We start from the raw sequence: 20487 nt of genomic DNA on the forward strand, positions 1-20487 counted from the left end.
AGGAGCGTGTTCATGCAGTGAAGGCACAGCCACTTCTCATAGACTTCAACCAACTGTGGTAGAAATGCTCCAAACTAAATGTAAGCTGTTAGCTATGCTTGATAAGAGAAAGACAGACAGGTTCCTCAGCTGAGTGGAGCCGTGGTATTATGTTTTGAATGTATTAAATGGGCGAAATCAATAAAAGTCTGGGTTGTCAGCCTGCCAGACCGGAAAAGAGTATTTTTTATTTCACGCTCTGTCTAGAAATAAAATTGCCAAGAGAACAGAATTAACCATGGTTAAGTTAAGACGTTATGAATTGTTGCTTTCCATGCGTGGCCAGGCTCTCTGCCGATCACTCCTCTGATTAGGGGTTCCAGCACAAGTCTTACAAGGATGTAAGAGGAGAAATGTGACCAGAAAACATCATTAGAATTGCAACTGACTGCTCAGGCATTGTAAATTCCTACCACAATACATTCTGTTTCATATTATAAGGGTGAACATTTATCTGTTTGTTAGATGTGTTGGGATATATAAATACAATTTTTTCCCAGTCAGGAGGCATTTGTCTTTCAACTTGATGATATAATACTGAAGGATAAAAACCACTAACCTATCAGGAAAGGAAGGAAAGGAAACAGGAAAGGAGACATACAGTATGATAAAATACTTTTTCCATTCCTAGATGTGAGATTATTTATGCCTTTTAACATATGAATTAACATAAACCATTTGGTTGGCACATTTATCTAAAGCTCCTTACAGTACCATGACTGCATGCATTAATATTTTAGTATGGATGGGTCCAATGGCAATCAAACCCCAAAGCCACACTGTTAGTACCATGCTCCACCCTTTGAGCTGCACAGCCGCAATTTGGCAGAAAATGTACTCAAATATATATGCAAACAAAAATAGATTCAGACAGATATTCAAACCCGTCTCAATGCTAGTATAATAACAGTGAGATGGGAGCAGATATTAGGGTTTATCTGTGCTGCTGTTGCTCTGACAGAGAGCTGCAGGTATAATAGAGAAGCAGAGGACATAAATAGTACTCATTGTTCTGGTCTGGAGTGTCCAGTGTTGCTTAGTCAAGAACACCCCCCTGCTAGAGATATGATGCACAGACTTCTGCCTTTCCTTCCATCTTTTATCACATTCCCTCTAGCCCAAACTAAATGATCACCTTTCCATAGAGACCTTTGTTGTTTTTCTGGTATCTCACCCCCTTCCTTCAATACAAGCAGCGTTATTTAATCACTTAATCGTGTCGTTACCATCTTCCTCCTAGTGCTGCACACACACAAGCTGAGTGATATAGCTTGGCATATTTTTTAGTTTTCATACATAGTTCCAGCAGCATGGTGGATGCCCAGTGCACCTAGCAGCCCAGCTGTTGCCAAAGCAAAATCAGGTTTAGCCAGCTGGGTTCACAATTCATCGGGTTACAGTATAATGTCATTATATCATAGGTTAGTGGGAGCAGCTGGAGAAAGGACATCAGGAAAAGGGTACAGAGAGATTGCACTGATGATGCTTTGGTGAGTCAGTGTGCTGATTATGTGCACGCTGCTCTCTATTTGACAGTAGAACAGAGCATCTTCTTCTAAAACTGGTCCCTAGCTGCCAACTGCTTGTAACTTTCACATGCAACACACAAAGTATCAAAAGTGAGCTGGAAGAAAAAATGCTGAAAAAAAAACACATCTTAAAGCATATAAACTGCACCACCAAACAATTGCTACACAAGATTGTGGATTTATAATATGGAATTGTGACCTCCATGAAGATATACTGTATCTGTATGCAGAGTTTGAAGTCAATGATGTATGAGTAGGGGGATAATTAAAAGGCAACGTGGAATGCAAAGGAGAGAACCACTGCAAAAATGATCTAAATGTAGAAAAGTATATTTTCACCCTGGGCTTAGTAAGGCTACAGGTTTAATGTTTGTTAACATACCAAGATCATCATAATTTCTCTAATGTATACATTGTCTTATAGTCATCATGTCCTGACTGATCTTTGCCATGACACTGGTAGTGACCATTTTGGAAATATGTGCTGTCCAGTAATTCTACATGCCATAGATTGACCTGTATCTTATGATTTATTATTATACCTGGCTATGACATATTTGTGGGTAATTTATGGGTAATCAATATTTAACATTTAACATTCAACAGTAATATAACATGATTACAAATCTAATTTCTACGACAAAAGTGGGAAAAAAATGATCTATTTCATGTGGTGTTTTTGTGTGAGTGGGTGCGTGTGTGTGCCTGTGTGTGTGATGGTGTGGGCGCGTATGCATGTGTGTATACGTTTTGTCTCGGTGAGTGCTGCAGTAAAACAGCAGAGCTGACAAGCGCACCATCGGCCCTCGGTGGCACATCAGGGACAGCTGGGTGTTGTCAGGCAGCCATAACGCTGATGGAAATGGGCTGATTGCAGCTCACCGGCCCCTCCCTCTTATAAATCAGCCTCGCAGCATTCAGGGGTGGGATGCAGCAGCAGTCCTTACCGCAGCTACAGAAAGACCTGGGGCAAATGGTATTTGCAAATAATTCTTAGGGTATGTTTTACCCTGCTACCAGACGGGAGGGAGTTACTGCATCAGGGCAATTTAGATTCAGGTGCTGTCAGACAAGTTGACAGTTAGAGAACAATACACTAAATTGACTTTCAAATGCTTTCCTGTGAGTTTTTGGTACTCATTGTATTGTCTTATGTGGCAAAAACCACCCATACGGCACTCCAAGCAGGTTAAAACGTATTTTATTTGCAAATAAAAGAGATATTGCTAATACTATTTGATCCGGGCCCGCCTACATGTACTAGAGATTAAATCCCATCTATTCATCTCAGTTATTTTTTCACTGGTAGTAATCTGTTTCAGACTTGCACGCCAAAGAAATGTAAAGCATCTACTTAGTATCTATTCTAAATGAAGAAAGAAGAGAAAACTCTTTGAGGGTTTAATCTATGACATGACAAAAAATCTCCCGCCATCATGTACTGTGACAACCATGCTCTTCTCATATAATAAGTATGTTCAATCTTTTCTCCTGGCATGTTGGATGTGAGCTGCCAGGCATTAGCACCACCCACATGGGCTGCGCCACTGTCAGACAAATCTGAAATTAGAGAGCAACACTGTGACATGCAGTTGCAAAAGCAGTGCCATTCTAATTAGTCAGCTTTGGCTGCTCGTCCTAAAGAAATGAAGATGTGAAAGGTTTGAATAGTATGAGTTGTGTGCTTGGGACCCACAGTGGTATTAGATTTGATTGACATGAGCACTGTGGAGCATATAAAGGTTTTTCAGAACAGCAGAAACTATGTTGCTTAGGGCTAATATCAGACTTTATCCATTGTACCCAAATCTTTTTGCAGTCGGTGTATAAGACAATGTGTTTAATGTACAGTATGTGCATCAGTGTAGCCACATACAGTATGTCAGTGAGAGGATGCATACAGGATGTGCAAATAGATCCAAACTATTTATCATCTCCTGCCAGGTAAAAAGATGGAGAAACACACTTTGCATCTGTGTTGACTCAGTATCTCACTTCCAATCACATCACACAAAATGTTTTAATTAAAACAAGCCATAATCCATCATTCACTGCTGACCTTTTAGCAAAGTTTACTCAAATTAATTGTGTTGAGAAATTATCAGATGCCCAGGGGCTTAGCACACATGATGAAGAATCTGTTGGAAAAAATGTAGAATCTTGGACTTGGCAGTCTAATTGGCACTGCGCATATGTTTGATTTGCATGCATGTAAAGGTTAGACTCAGATTCTCCACGCAGTTCTAGTAGATATAAAAGGGCATCTGAAGGTAATGTGACTATGGAAATTGTTAAGTCACACATAGTATGATTCCCAAGAGCCCACAAGCCCCTTTGTCTCAAATTGCCATCATTTCCTCTTCACCATGAGCACCAAACCAAATGCAATCTCTTATACCAAAGATACCGCTTGTGTTTTGACTAGACAGATAGAAGGGTCCCATGACATCAGCAAAAGTTCACAATCTTCCATGACAATCACTGCAATAGGTTCAGTGTTTCAATGGTTCAGACTCACTGGTGATAACCCACTGGCCAGCTCTCAGAGCAAGTGGTTGGGTCTGAAACACCTAGCTCAAAACAAACAGCAAGACGCATTGGAAAAAAAAGCTAAAGATAAATCATCGTGACACACGGTGGATTTCTCGGCTCATTGGCCTCCACTTTTGATAGTCCAGGTGGCATTATCAATAGTGATACAAATATAGTGATTTAATAAATCTATAATAGATTCTTGGCATTTATTGCTACAAATCCTCAACGAGGGAGTAACCATGGAATGCTTTTATAATAGTAGCACCTCATTATCCTGATTACTGTCACTTTGTTTGTGTTGCCAATAATAAAATTGGAAAAGGTCACATTTTGCCCCAGTGGCTTGCCGTGCGACTTTGGAGAAATCACGAGAAATTAGCTGTGAGAAGGTTAAACCATCCATCCCCATCCCAGCAGAAGGTAATTAGAGTAAATGAATGAATGTAGGTGGTCATCGCATACAGTAGATCCAAATTGCTGTGAAAAATGTAAATGTTAATGCAGTGTCAGAGATTAAACTGGAGGAAGGAGGAAGGAGGAGGTCTGGGGTGGGGAAGGATTAAGAAGCAGCTTTGAAGGGCTTTTCCCATGCGCTCGACAGAACCCTATCTCACTTTCCCTTTTCCATGGGTTTCTATAGGGACTGTCTTCTCTCAGTTCAGACAAACCCAATCTCCTCTCTGACCTTCTCTAGCCCTGCGGTTTCTGTTGATTAACACACACACACACACACACCCACACACACACACAATTTCATGTTCCAATATAGAACAGCATCATGGTCACCTGACATCATACAGAACTGCAACAACCTACAGCAACTCCAGCACCTCAAAGGCAGCACAGGTCCGCTGAAGAGAAAAGATGTCATACACACTATAATAATAATCAGGATATGCACACACTAAACTAAGGAATGTGACGACTGTCAGCTATCAAAACTTGTTCTTTTCTTTTTACGTGTTCATTGTACTTTTTTGTTCTTTCTCTCTCTCTCTCTCTCTCTCTATAAATGTCACGGATATCATCTAGACAGCTGAGCACATCATTACTGTTATCCCAGTGCCATTCTCCTCCTGCTTTATTAAGACAGCAAGGAGACGTCCCCTCCTCCCTCAACAAAAGGACCCTCATTACACACTCTCTCTCTATCTCCTTTCCATCTGTCTGTCTGCTCTCTCTCTCCCTCTCCCTCTCTCTCTTTGTTTTCTCCTTCTCTCTATGTGCCTGGTCAGCACTCTGCTCCTCAGGGGGTCCATTGGAGCAGCTTGAATACATAAGCGGGGATAGTTTACACACTCATATACATATTCATCATTTACTCATGTACAATCCAACAAAGGACAAGTTACGGTCCTATTGTAGGATGTGGTTCAAAAATAGATGAGCTGAAGGTGAGGTGTAGGAGATGACTTACTGAGTTACTGTGCCTCTGTGTACAGACAGATTGTTCCTGCATCTGCATGGGATGCAGACATGTGGCTACATCGCATCACAGGACGAACCATATGGTCAACCTTCCCGCCATGGGTGGGACTCCTGCCAACGCTGAAACAGCTTTGTCAACACCTCGCTTTCCATATTTTCTGAGGAATTTTCAGCAGTATACCATAGCAGAGCATGGTGCTGTACTGTAAACTGTACTGCAGGGATGGGAAACCATGTGCCATGGAGGCTGCTGTACTGTGTACTACTGCTGCACAGCACTGTGCACTACTACTTCTCTATCCCCAAGAGCAAATCATTGGAAAAAAAAACACAAGTTGTAGTATTGCACTTTCCTACCTATGTGTTTACTGTGTGAGAGTCCAATGAGGCCAAAATGGATGCTCTCTGGACCTCGGCTGCGCCTTGATATCTAATGGCAAGAATGTGAAAACAGCTCTCACTCCAAGTGCATAAGAACTGAATGGTTCGCAGTAGCTGCCATGGCATCCCATACTCCCACAGCATCTCCTGCAGGATACCTCGGGGAACACGGTCAGAGGCCTTTTCCAAATTCACAAAACTACCAACCATGACACCCCAACAATATCCAGAGCCTTTTCACTGCTGTGTTTTCTAACTACATTAGTGACATATGCGAAGGAGATAAGCCCTGTCCGGATGGGATTAGTATTGCAGGACAACGTTAGTTATGTAACTTGTGATTAGTGATTTTGATGAACGATCCAAACGGCATAAAGTATTAATTTATTAGCTACTCCCATAAATTACTGAGGGGGCGTATCATTCTTGTTAGATTCCGGATTACGTCTATCATGCCAAGCATTTGTAATTCATGAATCACATAACATCGATCCGGACAGTACTAGAATTGAGGACATGGGAGTTCACTGAAAAACAGTAGGTTTTTTGCCAGGTAACTATTAATGTAGCAACTAGTAATTGCAAATAATGTTGATCCGCATGGGATTGAAATTGCTGAATCACTCCGGTAAAAACTGCATTACCAGACTTCCTCTAGTAATAGTAATGCCAACAGGACAGGGCCTTAGGCTTAGACCCTCCAGAGTCTTGCAGCACTGCGTCCTCAAAGTTCCTCAAAGTGTTCCTTTCACCTTTAAACAATTTCCCAGACAAGGTCAGTATTCCCCAACGCCTGCTGAGAACAGCCTGAGCCATATCCTGCCTTTCCCTCCTGAATCATAGAATGCTTTGCTTTAAGGCTGCCCCAAAGTCATTCTCCATTGCCTCTATGAACTCCTCCCACACCTGGGCTGTTGTTTCTGCCACTACAGCTACTGTAGTCTTGTTGGCCTGCTGGTGCCTCTCTGTTGAATCAGAAGTCCTCCATGCAAACCAGGCTAGGAAGGCCTCCTTCTTCGACTGTACACCAGTGGGTTTTCGGGTCGCCACCGTAACGGGCACCAATGACCTTTTGGCCACAGCTCCTAACAGCCATTCCGACCCCACGCCCCCAGCCTTCTCCAGGATACAGGAAAATCTGGCTCAGAGGTGAGAGTTGAAATGAACAGAGTCTCCACTGTCACTGTGGCACGCAAACCCCTCCACCACATTCCAGGAGTTGGGCACTAAACACGAAAAATATGTATCACATTAGTAAAGACCACATCATACCAAATGTAATCAAATTGAAAATGATGGCTATCAAGTTTTCAATGACAGCACAGAGAGGCGATGAGTGAGCAATAGATAAAGTACAGTAGATGGATTGGAGCCTGTGTGGGAGTCAGTGTGTGAGCATGTGGTGGGCGAGGGTTGTATGGTCTTCTCTACATTATCATTACTGTGTCCACGCACTCTCAAAAGCACACGCACACGCACACACACACACACACACACACACATACACGCACACACACAACTAGATAGATATAGATTAGTTTAGCATTAAACTGACTGACTGATTTTAACGCCTGTGAACTGTAATGATGGGAATAATTAATGTATTCCATATACTCTTGTGTGTGTGTGGGAGAAGTGTGTCTATTGTTGAAAAGGGTTGCTGTTGTGCATGCCATCCAGAAAAGCTAGTGAATTTTACAGCTCTCCTACAGTCTCCAGTTTCTCTGTACTCTCAAGCCAAGTAAAATTACCCCCATACATCTTCTGACTGTGACATATTGATTGTGAGCCGAAGGAGAGGCTATCATCTCATCTTTTGTTTTTTGTCTTCTCTGGTCAGTAAAAGTGTGTTAGGCCATTTGTTGCACAACCCATCATTAAAAATTCATGTTGGACTAAGAGCAATTGCATATTCTAATTAAATGTTTATCCAGTCATTATTAAGGACTTGTTATTCAGGCAACCGTTCTGATTTTACAAGCTGATTATGCAACTGAGACTAACAAAACCCCAGATCACTGGCAATATTTATGCTGCAGTGCTCTTTGTGAATAGGCAGAAGAGGATAAAGTAGAGAGAGAGAGCAGTGTCAGAGAGAAAAGCTCAGATGAACCACAAGTTTCACACTGTTTCATGTGTTCACACACAAACACACAAACTGACTTGCATATAGACACATACTTTTGCATGCACGCACACACACACACACACACACACACACTCACATAGTTGTTCTGCATGACCGCCAGCTCTCTCCCAGACCCCGCTGGCTAACAGGTCTCTTTTTCAGGAGTTCTAAGCCCGATCTCTGGGCAGACGCCATCACTTCCGCCCCTTCCACCTGTCAGGTGCCCTTGCCTGCTTTAATGGTGGCATTGGCGAGGGCAGGAGGCGGCGGGGGGGGTGGGGGGTTGAACATCGGACAAGCTGCCGGATCCTGTCCCCGCCTCCGTGTGCCAGCCCCGCATCGCAGTTCATTTCCCAGCCTCCCCTCTCCTCCGCTGTGCTCAGCCAAGCCTCTCAGCAGGTGTCTCTCTGCAGAACAGAGTCCTGCCACAGCCACTATACACTGGGGCTGCATCTCTGTAGTCAAACACGGAATGGCAAGCAGTCACCTCGACACCCTAACTAATGACCTCAGCATCCTGCGGGTTTTGGAACAAATCTGTATTGGAATGTGCCTACCAAGGTCCATTAGGACTGCACCTCATTTAATGATTCATTTGATCACTAATACGGTTTTGAATTATTATTTGTACTGAAAAACTCCTACCCAGCACTTACATTTCTACAGAGTTTTGTTAAAATTACTAGTTGATCTCTTGCAGAATTGTGTACATAGGCTAGTAATTATAATTTACTGTATGATGGTCACTAATGCAGTCAGTTTATATTCAGGTTAGAAAATGTAACTTAATACATTCTAGTTTGTTGTGAACTGCCATCATGCAAGTGTCTTGAAACTGGAAATGGGGAACATCCCTAGTCTTTCTGGAGACATTACTACATTACAGTCATCTACCTTATGTAAACTCCTTCAACCTTGGGGCTTCTTTTAGTTTTTTGAATGGACAGATTTTTGCTTCTGGTGAGAAAGGAGAAGAATGGAGATGGGATCTGCATCACCACCCAGGGTCAACAACAGCAGAGATGGAAAGTAACATACATTTACTCAAGTACTGTCCTTACTTTTGAGGTACCTGAGTATTTCCACTTTAGGGAACTTTCTACTTCTTCTGGATTGTGTTTATTTCACCCCGGCTGCAGTTACTACTTTGAAGATAAAGTTGTATTAGTACAACTTACTTTGAAGATAACGGTGTTGCATCAAGCAATCAAGACGCAATCAGCGCAGGCACAGCTAGACTACTGCCCCTTTTTCACTTTACCGTTTGAAGTTAATACACTGAAGCTGGAATAATTCCAAGCACTGAAATAAGAGGGCAATCACAGAGTATGTACTTTTACCTTGATGCTTAAGTGGTTTTAAAATGAAATAAACTAATAATATCCTAGAATGGCACCTGATTTCTCTTGATCTCGTAAATGATAGCGTATGAATGAGATATATGGTGGGCTTTGATTGTATCAAAATGGTTAACTAGCTTTAGAATACTTTCATCTTTTGTGAGCATTGATTTCAGCCTGTCCTTAAGCCAGTCCTTAAGTAAAACCTTTATCACTGGCAGCAACTCACTGGCAGCAAATCTCTACCTTGTAGTCCTTGACGCATACAATGCTAATTGCTGTGTTACTACAGCTATGCTAATGTTTTCCTCCTCTATGAAAATGTGTGATTATGTGGTGACAAAGTGTGAGACAGAGGTGATGTTGACGCCATGACAACACCATCATTACTTCCTCCTCTCACTCCTACCTCTGAATGTGTGAATAACAAGATTGTATCATCTGGTGATAAATGAAGAGAAAACGTAATTAAAGAAAGCAGAAAGCAATTTAGCGTGATATATAATGGCGTCCTAGTTAACATATAGGCTGCTAAGCCACAGTGCCAGACAAATCAGAACACCATTTGTTTAACATAATGTTTACTGATATGAGCCTCAGATTGAAACTCATTTCTGCACTGCTTTGTATCTTCAATCATCAAGGTTGTTTCTTAAACATTAGAATTTTAAATTAGTGATTAACAGTGAGTTCCTACAGAAAACAGAAGAACCATAGTACGGCAATGCAAATTAATCTTGCTTTTGGTTCACTGTAAAATAAATTATTGTAAAGGATAAACACTGAAGTTACATGAGGACTTTTCCTTTACCATATAGTCGTTGTTCCTATGTTTGTGCACTACATCCCCCTGTCTGTCCTGCTGTTGCTTGTGGATGTGGTTACCAAGGTAACGTCTCTAGTGGCCTGTAATTTCAGAGTATGGTGCACTGTAATGTTGGTTCCATGTTACAATAGCGAGTTTTTCTGCACTACACCACATCAAGTAGTAAGCTTTGTAGGCTAATGCTCCTCAGCACAGCTAACAGAGTTAATTAGGCTTTGTGGGAAAATCAATATTGTGACGGTGGTTCAAGGGGGATTTTCTTGATTAAAATTATTTACCTTATCCTGCTCCACTTGTTGTCAGTATGTTTTTCCTTCTTGCAGTTATACACTATTACTAGTACAACGACTACTATTAATACTAGTAATAGTACTACTACCACCACTACATGTACAACTACTACTACTACCACTAATGATAACTCTTATCATTCTAATAAATATATTAGAAGCAGTATTAACAAAGACACAAAATGCGACAAAATAAAAGGAATAAAACATATCAAAATATATTCCGCTAAATATGGCAACATGACATTTCACACCAGTAAATGGCCAAATCACCCATGCACTTCAAATAGAATACCCACTGTGCAAAGGCCCAACAAGACTAGAACAGCGATAGCACTGTATGCATTATACATAGTGCAAAGAGTGCGTAACATTTATAGCCCCATGTACGCTCCTGTAGAGATGACTTAACAAGGTGGTTTAAGCACAAGTGTATATCCTTGGTTGGGACTGGTAGCAGCTGGCCTTTCAAAAGATAGGCTCTGCTGCAGGGAGAACATTTCTGGCATTACATGGCCATACAGCATATGAAAAAAAAAAAAAAAAGGGCATTAATTCAAATATCAAATATTCAGAAACACCGAAATATTAGCACATTGCAATATGATATGTTAGATGATCAGGTATTATAGGAATTACTCATGTATGATGTTCATTTTGACATTAATGTTTCTGTCTCTAAATCTTGTGGGACTTGCAAAACATTTGTATTGGCAACTCTGTTGACAAGTCATAACTCCACTGAAAGCAGCCAAGGGAACAATGAATTGCAAATTCAAGTATTTATATAAATGCATGAAGAGCTCATTAAAAAGAAGTATGACTGTCAGGGAATGCATGAATTAAGCAAATTCTGCCCTTAAAAAGAACCCTTTAAATTTGCATTGCCCTTTCACATTACAATATAAAGTCTATATTTTCAGTAGGGCAGGCTGATTGCAGTGGGTGCAGGTGAGGAAAACAGGATGAAACTGTAGATGAATATATCATTCTTAGGGGGCATGGTTGTCACTTTAACTGAGAAGTTGACCATTGCATATTCAAGTACGTGCTGCACTAGGCTGCATTAGCCAATCATGAATCCTGTGCTCTGCTATTGGCTGAGCTGCGGAGAAAGCCTTGCACTGTGCGGTGAGGGGCGGGGGGCTCTCTATCTCCTCTGCGCTCCTCCATTCAACCTCTGTAGTCAGCAGAACGAGAGGCTGAGCAGAGCAACACAGCATCCGCGCCTACAGCATCCTGCAGATGACTCTGCTCTGTGGAGGAGAGGGAGGAAAAAAAAAAAACAAGTGTGGGAGAGAAAGAGGCACGCACGCAGGGAGAGAGAGAGAGACTGAGAGAGACAGAGAAAAACAGAGAGAGTAAGAGGGGAAGATGAAAGGAACTGAGTAAGCAACACTGCCTGCCTGAGGACCACTGCAGCTGTACTAAATCTGGGGCTGTCACGCCAACCCTCACCAGAGCAGTGAGCGAGAGAGGCGAGGGAGGAGAGGAGGAGAAGAAGTGGTTTGAAGAGGTGATCTCCTCACTCTGGACGAGCAGGGATGGGAGCCCCAAGAGCGTCTCCATCAGCAGATCAAACTTCAAACAGAGGAAGAAAAGTGCCTTCGGATCACCAGATTGAGCCGGCGTCTTCTGAGGAGTGAAGGAGAGAAAAAAAGGGGGCAAAACAAGAGAATCACCCTGTTAGTTCCTGTAAGGTGAACTCGGACAGGATCTCTGCCTGCTGCACCGTCCTGTTCACAAGTCTCCCTCGGTCCCCCCTTGCGCCCGCCTGTTCCCGGCGAATGTCTTCTCTGCACGCACTCCCACTGCTCGGCAGTTGAACACACTCATGGTCGATGCCAAGGGAAGGAACATGAAATGTCTGACTTTCTTCTTGATGCTTCCAGAGTCAGTGAAGAGCAAGTCGAGTAAGAGCTCAAAGAAAGGGAACGCCAGTGGCAGCTCCAAGCTGCCCCCAGTCTGTTACGAGATTATCACTCTGAAGAGCAAGAAGAAGAAGAAGATGGCAGCGGATATTTTTCCCACCAAAAAGCCGGCATCCACCACCACAGTCCAGCAGTACCAGCAGCAGAACCTGAACAACAACAACACCATACAGAACTGTAACTGGCAGGGACTCTATTCCACTATAAGAGAAAGGTAGGTACAAGCAGAGAAGCGCTTCCAGAGCCAGGACCAGCCATTACCGCTGCTCCCAACACTTCTCATTAACGCTAAACAGGGAAGACAGAATTTGACAACATTTTCTGTGAAGTGCAATAGATTAGAAATGCTTTTGCCACTGGATTTTTCTTTTATTACCAGCTGTCTTTAGGCACTTTCAGCTTATAATAGAACCTTCATGACAATTATATATTGGATTGTTCCAGTATATGGGGAGCCTGTGTGTGAGTGTGTGTGTGTGTGTGTGTGTGGTTGTGTGGGTGTGTGCCTGGGTGTGAGTGGGTGTTCCCCCTGCCCTGCCCTAAATCCACTGGGGGTATCTGTGTTTACACCCTCCCCGGTCCTGCAGACTGTGTCGCTCTGACATAACAGAGGGTGGACAGGCACCGGGTGCGTTTGATATGCACAACAGGCAGAGGTTGCTCCACGCTAAAAGCTAAATATTTACCTTGGCCTATCAGTAAAAGACCCCAGCTGGCCAGAGCAAATGTGTGCTTTCAGACCGGCTTTGTTGTCTCTCCAGAACATCATGGGGCTGTTTACCCACCCTGTGACATGTTCCACCACTCAATAATATATGAACACTGCTTTATTGTTGGTCCCATTCTTTCACAGTGGGGATTTTCCATTGTCTCATCTGCCTGTTAGGATATACCTTGCGACCGTGCGAGTTGAAGTAACCGATTAGGCTATGATATTATGCTTGTGTTTGCTAAATAATGTGGTGTGTAAGACTTTTAAATCAACAAGCTCTGAAGTCTTGCCTAAAGGGAGCGGGCCACACATTAATGAACCTCTCTTGTTTTTTCAAGTAGCAGAACGAGATCAATGTACTTAATTTCATCTTTTTTTATTGAAAAATGAAAAACACCTCTGCTAATGCCTATGGCTACTAGTTGGTATAAGTTTTATTATTCATATAAAGTTTATGCGCATTGATCCACCTGTAATCTCACTGTAATTTAGATTTTCTCGGTTTTCTCTACTGAAACAAATTCACAGACTGAAATGTATGAATGCCTTTTTCTCTCCTGTTTTTTTTCCCCACTTTTCAGAAATTCAGTAATGTTCAACAATGAGCTGATGGCAGATGTTCACTTTGTGGTGGGTCAGCCAGGAGGGACCCAGCGGCTGCCTGGACACAGAGTAAGAATTTCATCAACCAGTACAATCACGGTTGCAGGGAGGAAATTAACAAACGAGCAATCTGCCAGCCCGGTGTTGTTAGTAAAAATAATCTTCTTCACTGCCAACAGTAATGGAACTGAGATCCTTTGTGCTCCGCTCTCACTTCCGCACCATGTGTCTTTTCGAGACGGTCCTCAATTATTTATGTAAATGAGGCTGAAGGATAGAGACACGGAGTGAGTGAAGGAGGAAGGGATATCCTCCTCAGCAGTCATCTCACACAGAATGGATCTCCTTTGTCTCCGCTTCAGCTCGGCTTTTCAGAAACATTTCTGCAATTACTCAACTTTTAATCAAACACGTCCAACAACACCCAGCTAGAATGACAGTGAGGCTCGGAATAGGGAGCGTTCAACACAGCAGCTCACATCCTACAAACGGTTTTGTCCTCATTTACTTGATTACTTGATTGGCTTTTGAGAATTAGAATTTCCGTGAAATGTCTCACGAGTAGCTGTGATTATCGGCTGTCGTAGCCTACAGGTCCAGATCCTCTTCCACAGCTGGGCTGACTTCTTTATTTAAAGTCTTCCCTCTGACCCCATTATATTTTCCAGATGTTCACATAAATTATTGCTCTCAGTTTATAATATTTTCATAGACCATGTACCTCATTCGGAAGCACATAATCATTACCACTCTATTTGAATATGATTATAACAGTCACATTAAATATCTGGCAAGTGATTTAGCAACCATGAATTTACCACTTTAAATTGAGATGGCAGCCCATTCCAAAACTACATTATCAGATGAGCCATGGATGGGTCATCTTTTTTACTCATTATAAGAGAGCCAAATATATTAGTCTATGATTGGTTGCTGCAATGCACTCTGTACATTTACAGAAAGCAGTTAAGGAAGGACATTGTGGATGATTTGACTGCACTGTGCTGAGGCATTATGCCAATGGGGCATGATGACGTTCTGCCGAGCAATCTTTATGGCGTCCATTTGGCAGGAATTCAGATATGCATTATGATTTTATTTTTTTTAAGTTATAGCTCTCCTAGATGGAAGATGGAACTAAAAGACATGCATTGTGTTTTGCCAATTATTTGTATTGTTGACTTTAATTGCACACGAAAGAGCAACCGTATTTCAGCTGACCTCTCTGAATAAAAAGAGAAACATCTGAAGCCAAATAGCTACCTCTTGTCATTGCAATGTGTTTAGCCAAGGTTTATTTTAGATTGTTTCACTGCAATTTAATCGGTTTAGAGAAAGTCTGCGTGCACCCACCCACCAACCCACCCACCCACACACACACACACACACACACACACACACACACACACACACACACACACACACTGTATACACATGCACATACCTAAAACCTGAATGTACTTGAGTATGATTATAAGATTCATGGAGCCTTAACATAGTTCTTCCTGAAATTATCAATGGTATTGCGTTGCATCTGATTTCATCAGAGTTGAGATTATCCATTAATATCAGTAAATTGAACTTTTGCTGCACTCTGTTCACTTGTATTATGAGGATTTCCTATTTTTCATGAGAGGCAATCTTGTTCATTAGAAATCTGCCTCTCTGTCCTCAGGGGAAATAGACTGTGGCTGAGCATTTCTCATTGTGTGTGAAACTCTCTATGGGTTCTATCACATCACTCCAGTCATGAGGACTGAGACGTTGTTCAATATTAAATCTGTGAAGAGATTCGTGTTTTTCTTTGCGTAAAGAGAAAGAGCTACATGTGAATTAATTTGATTTTGTAAATTTCCCATTTCAAACAATTTACTTTCCCTTCCTTCCAAATGTTGCTATACGTCATGTGGTTTCAGGATAATCACAGACATGTTTTCATTTCTCTTTTCCCGCTCTCACTTTTGCTCTTCTCTTCTTCCAACAGTATGTTTTGGCTGTGGGCAGCTCAGTTTTCCATGCCATGTTTTATGGTGAACTGGCTGAGAACAAGGATGAAATCCGTATCCCAGATGTGGAACCAGCAGCATTTCTGGCCATGCTAAAGTAAGGACTCTCTTCCTGCTAAACTCTTTAATGTACTTCCTTCTGCTTGTCTTGGTCTCTGTCATCTTACAGTGCCTTTTATAACCATTTGTTTTTTAGATCATCTCACCTTTATGGACCTAACTGCAGTTTCCAATTTGACAGTATGCTGTTGTAGCAAATATAAATATTCAATAGCAGAAAATGTTAGGTCTCCTCTACTGGGTCAATAATGAACATGGGGCTTATGATCTCTTACAGCAAGTGTTTCACAGCCATTTAAATCAAATGGCTTCAAGTGGACCTTTCATTTTTTTTTCTTATTTGACTAAACTGTGTGATTATGCATAATCTAGAAATCACTCATTAATCATAATTATTGTCCGCTTTGGTTTGAAATTTAAGTTGATATATTAACTCAAGTGCCCTCTTTTCAATGGGAGGTCTATTTCCAGTGGTGCAAAGAAGGCCAGAGAAAAACAACTGGCAGCATTTCATCCTCTGTCTCAGAAATACAGCCCATTTCCTTTCATTCCTTTCCACTTTTCATGCCGGATCACTCCAAACTCCTTATTGTTTTTTGCCCTATTCTCTATCTCCTCCCTGCTGTTTCTCCATCACTTTTATTTCTGAGTTTTGTTTTCCCTGTTCTTGTGTGCGAGCTAGGCAGTAGGCCAGTGTGTAGGAGGAATACAATTTTGTTGTGTGTTTTGATTAGTTTGTTCATATGGCTGCACAGTGATTTCACTGTATTTAGAATCTATTGACTCTTTTTTATTGATTTCCAACTTCTTTGTTAGATATAAGTACAGCCATTAAATCACTTACAATAATATCAGTCAGTTTCAGTTATAGTCAACTAAAGACTCAAAACAAATAAAGATAATGACATTGACAATTATAGTGAGTAATTAATAGTCCTTACTGTCCATCTGTAAATACAATGAGTGCATTTAATATACTGTACATATACAGATTGTAAATCCACAGCTATTTCTGATGAAATCTAAAGCAAACCTGCTATTATCATACCCTCTGATCATATCTCTTCTTAAAATATAATTGTTTTACTTTAGCAAATACGTTTACACCATGTCCTTTCGCAGGTATAGCTATACTGTTTGGTCTTTTGTCTATACATCTGAGAAAGTCACATTTCTATGTCAACAGATACATTTACTGCGATGAGATTGACCTGAGTGCTGACACAGTGTTGGCCACTCTTTATGCTGCCAAGAAGTACATTGTCCCTCACCTGGCACGTGCCTGCGTCAACTTCCTGGAGACCAGTCTGAGTGCCAAGAACGCCTGCGTGTTACTCTCCCAAAGCTGCCTGTTTGAGGAGCCCGAGCTGACACAGCGCTGCTGGGAGGTGATTGATGCCCAGGCCGAGCTGGCGTTACGCTCCGAAGGCTTCTGCGACATCGACGCCCAGACCCTGGAGAGTATCCTGCAGCGAGAGACGCTCAACGCTAAAGAGATAGTGGTGTTCGAGGCGGCGCTGAGCTGGGCTGAGGCTGAGTGCCAGAGACAGGAGCTCACCTTGTCGATTGACAACAAGCGGAAGGTTTTGGGCAAGGCTGTGTACCTGATCCGTATCCCTACGATGGCCCTGGACGACTTTGCCAATGGAGCGGCCCAGTCGGGCGTGTTGACGCTTAACGAGACCAACGACATCTTCCTGTGGTACACGGCGGCCAAGAAGCCCGAGCTGCAGTTTGCCAGCCAGCCCAGGACGGGCCTGACACCCCAGCGCTGCCACAGGTTCCAGTCCTGTGCCTACCGAAGCAACCAGTGGCGCTACCGGGGCCGCTGTGACAGTATACAGTTTGCTGTGGATAAGAGAGTGTTCATTGCCGGCTTTGGCCTTTATGGATCTAGCTGTGGCTCAGCAGAGTATAGCGCCAAGATTGAGCTCAAACGTCAAGGAGTGTTGCTGGGACAAAACCTCAGCAAGTACTTCTCTGATGGATCCAGCAACACCTTCCCAGTGTGGTTTGAGTATCCGGTCCAGATCGAGCCTGATACGTTCTACACAGCCAGTGTGGTTCTGGATGGGAATGAGCTGAGCTACTTTGGACAGGAAGGGATGACAGAGGTGCAGTGTGGGAAAGTGACCTTCCAGTTCCAGTGTTCCTCGGACAGCACTAACGGCACTGGGGTGCAGGGGGGGCAGATTCCTGAGCTGATCTTCTATGCTTGACAACCCCTATGCACATTTGACTGGTTTTCAGTGCGCTTATAGACAATAGAAAACTATCACTTTGTACATAGTGTCAATCTCTGTTAATATTTATTCCTGTCAATACTGTGCAAAAAAAGCTCAGAATTCAGACCTACTGTGAAAAGGTCCTCTATGGCTTTGATTTCAGTAAATGGTCGATTGGAGTAGGACCAGCTAAATGTCTCAAGAATTGTGCTTTAAATAAGCAGGCAAACAAAAGTCCTACAAGATAAAAATCTCTTGCACTGGATGTGCATGTATATATGTATATATGTGAATTCTGAAATGTATATACTGCCACATTTGTGGCCAATGCTGAAGGTATCTTATATGATGAATATGCTATGTTTATTATTTCTATGCTTGCATAGGATGCACATATATAGCAGCAATACTTCACATTCTATTCTAAGATTAGTCCTTCATGAATCACTCCTGACCATCAGCATTATAATGGAAATTAAAAAGGCTACTCAATACCAACATAATATTTCAAGCCACAATTACTATCAAAAACACTGTGTGTCCTATTGTAGTGTGTAATACCCATTAGACATTTGTATTTGAGTGGTTGCAATTGAATCTCCGGCTTTGTGATACTTTGAATATAGCAATGGGGCACTTAGAGAGGGCTGGAGGGGTCTTAGACTAGGGAGCACTAGACATAATGAAACACATAACCTCTATCTCTCTGTAGCATGTTCCCCTGCACCACACACTCATCTCAATTACTCCAGCGAGCTTTCAGTTAGATCGGCATCATTATGTTTACAGTGAAAATTATGATGACCTACCGTGATCGCCGCTCACCGCTACATGGTAGGAAGAAATCTTTTCTTTTGTTTTATATCTGGATCCGTCTGCATTGCGGTGCTTCTAGCATGGACAGAAGCGTGCCATTCCATCTAACGTGTAATTGTTTTGGCGCCTTGGTTTTGTTTACAGCATAACGATCGATGATTGATTTTGTGTTTGAAGCTGTTTATCTTATGGACTTTTACTTCTCCTTGTTGAAGATCTGTGCACTCTGGTGAACTGCTGAGCACTCCCTCCCAATGTGATCAAATGAACATATCAGTACTTGCAGACGCATATACTGTACATGCTAAAGAATTGCACTGACGTTGGTTTGCGAGCGAATTTGTTATTTTGTTTATTTTTAATGAGGCAGCTTTCTGATTTGCTGTTGTTACTGAATATTTTCTCCTGGTGTAGGATACCCGCTCACATGCCAGTCTCCTGACCACAGTGGAGGGGCAAACCGGTGTTCATGTCTTGTGTTCACGTGCTACAGTGCTGAGAGACCTATGAATGTGTACGATTGTTGATGATGCAAATAAACCAAACAAGTGGTACATATTGGTCGTGTATCCCATCTCTAAAATGAATTGTTATCACAGAGATAAGTGATAATGCCACATGTTTGAGTTGACGAGATGAAGATAGATAATATCCTGTGGAGCTGCGGCCATTTACAAAGCTCAAGAGAGCAGGATTTTGATTGATGATGCTCCCCGATGATGCCACTCGTACACACTGCTTTCTGTCTGTTCTACTCTAACCCACTCTGCAACACGGGGAACTGTACCATATTATTCCTACCATCTACCCCACCTTAATGGGAATTTTAATAAGCCACAGTATGGCTTCTTGACTTGGCAATCACTTCTGTGTAGGTGTTAAGATATAAAGAGCTTGACATAACAGTCTCAATAATCTTGAATTTTTACACACTGCAATCGTAAAGAATGGCTCCTCGACTTGGCCATCATATCTATTTAAGTGTCAAGAGATAGAGAGAGAGTGACATTACAATCTCAAACCTTTGAAAAGCATAAAATGTTGAATTCCCAGTGTGGCACCCTGACTGTTTGACCCACCGTTGATCTTGATGTGTTTTTTCAGTTGAAGAAATAGACACGAAGTCCCACAAGGGGATTATACTACTCCTGTTCACATTAGTCTGAGAAACAGTCTTCAGAAACCCTTTCATGAACTAGCATCTAAGTGGTGCAATCACAGATGCAATTACCCCTAAATTGTCAAAACAATTGGACTAACAAAGACACTCTAAAGATTACTATGAGTTTAACTTTCTTTGAGTGCCCAATATGCTTTGAAACTCAGAAACAAGATGAGACATCTACTGAATCTCCAGACACATCATGTATCTTAGTGAAGTGTATGTTCAAGAATATAATCACTCCTGAGAGTGATATGGCAGGTAGTTGATTATCAAGGCACTCAATAATTCTGAGACCAAGTTTGACATAGCCAGTGAGCATGAAGCCCTTGATGAATTGAACTCAATATGTTGTGGGACCGGGCGCTTCACTGTGATTTTTCATGATTGTGGCGCTAATGTTGTAAGCAAGATCATTAATTGCACTGGAGGCGGCAGGGGACCAGAGTGTGCCAGGAGTCAGCAGCAGGCCTGCT

General features: G+C 42.1%; 1 protein-coding gene across 1 annotated transcript; it reads left to right on the forward strand.

The window, feature by feature from the left end:
• The first annotated feature begins 12330 nt into the window (after positions 1-12330).
• btbd3b (BTB (POZ) domain containing 3b) lies at positions 12331-18027 on the forward strand. The gene is made up of 4 exons (XM_071898017.1): positions 12331-12641; positions 13721-13811; positions 15727-15845; positions 16995-18027. The coding sequence occupies exons 1-4, from the start codon at positions 12331-12333 to the stop codon at positions 18025-18027; spliced, it is 1554 nt and encodes a 517-aa protein (XP_071754118.1).
• The last annotated feature ends 2460 nt before the right edge of the window (positions 18028-20487 follow it).

This window comes from Centroberyx gerrardi, chromosome 15, assembly GCF_048128805.1.
Source record: "Centroberyx gerrardi isolate f3 chromosome 15, fCenGer3.hap1.cur.20231027, whole genome shotgun sequence".
Taxonomy (NCBI): Eukaryota; Metazoa; Chordata; class Actinopteri; order Beryciformes; family Berycidae; genus Centroberyx; species Centroberyx gerrardi.

Excerpts from the sequence above, each read along its gene's own strand:
- btbd3b (XM_071898017.1), top strand. The coding sequence starts at position 12,331 with ATGGTCGATGCCAAGGGAAGGAACATGAAATGTCTGACTTTCTTCTTG. Across the intron at positions 12,642-13,720 it reads TATTCCACTATAAGAGAAAG|AAATTCAGTAATGTTCAACA; the intron begins GTAGGTACAAGC and ends CCCACTTTTCAG. Across the intron at positions 15,846-16,994 it reads GCATTTCTGGCCATGCTAAA|ATACATTTACTGCGATGAGA; the intron begins GTAAGGACTCTC and ends CTATGTCAACAG.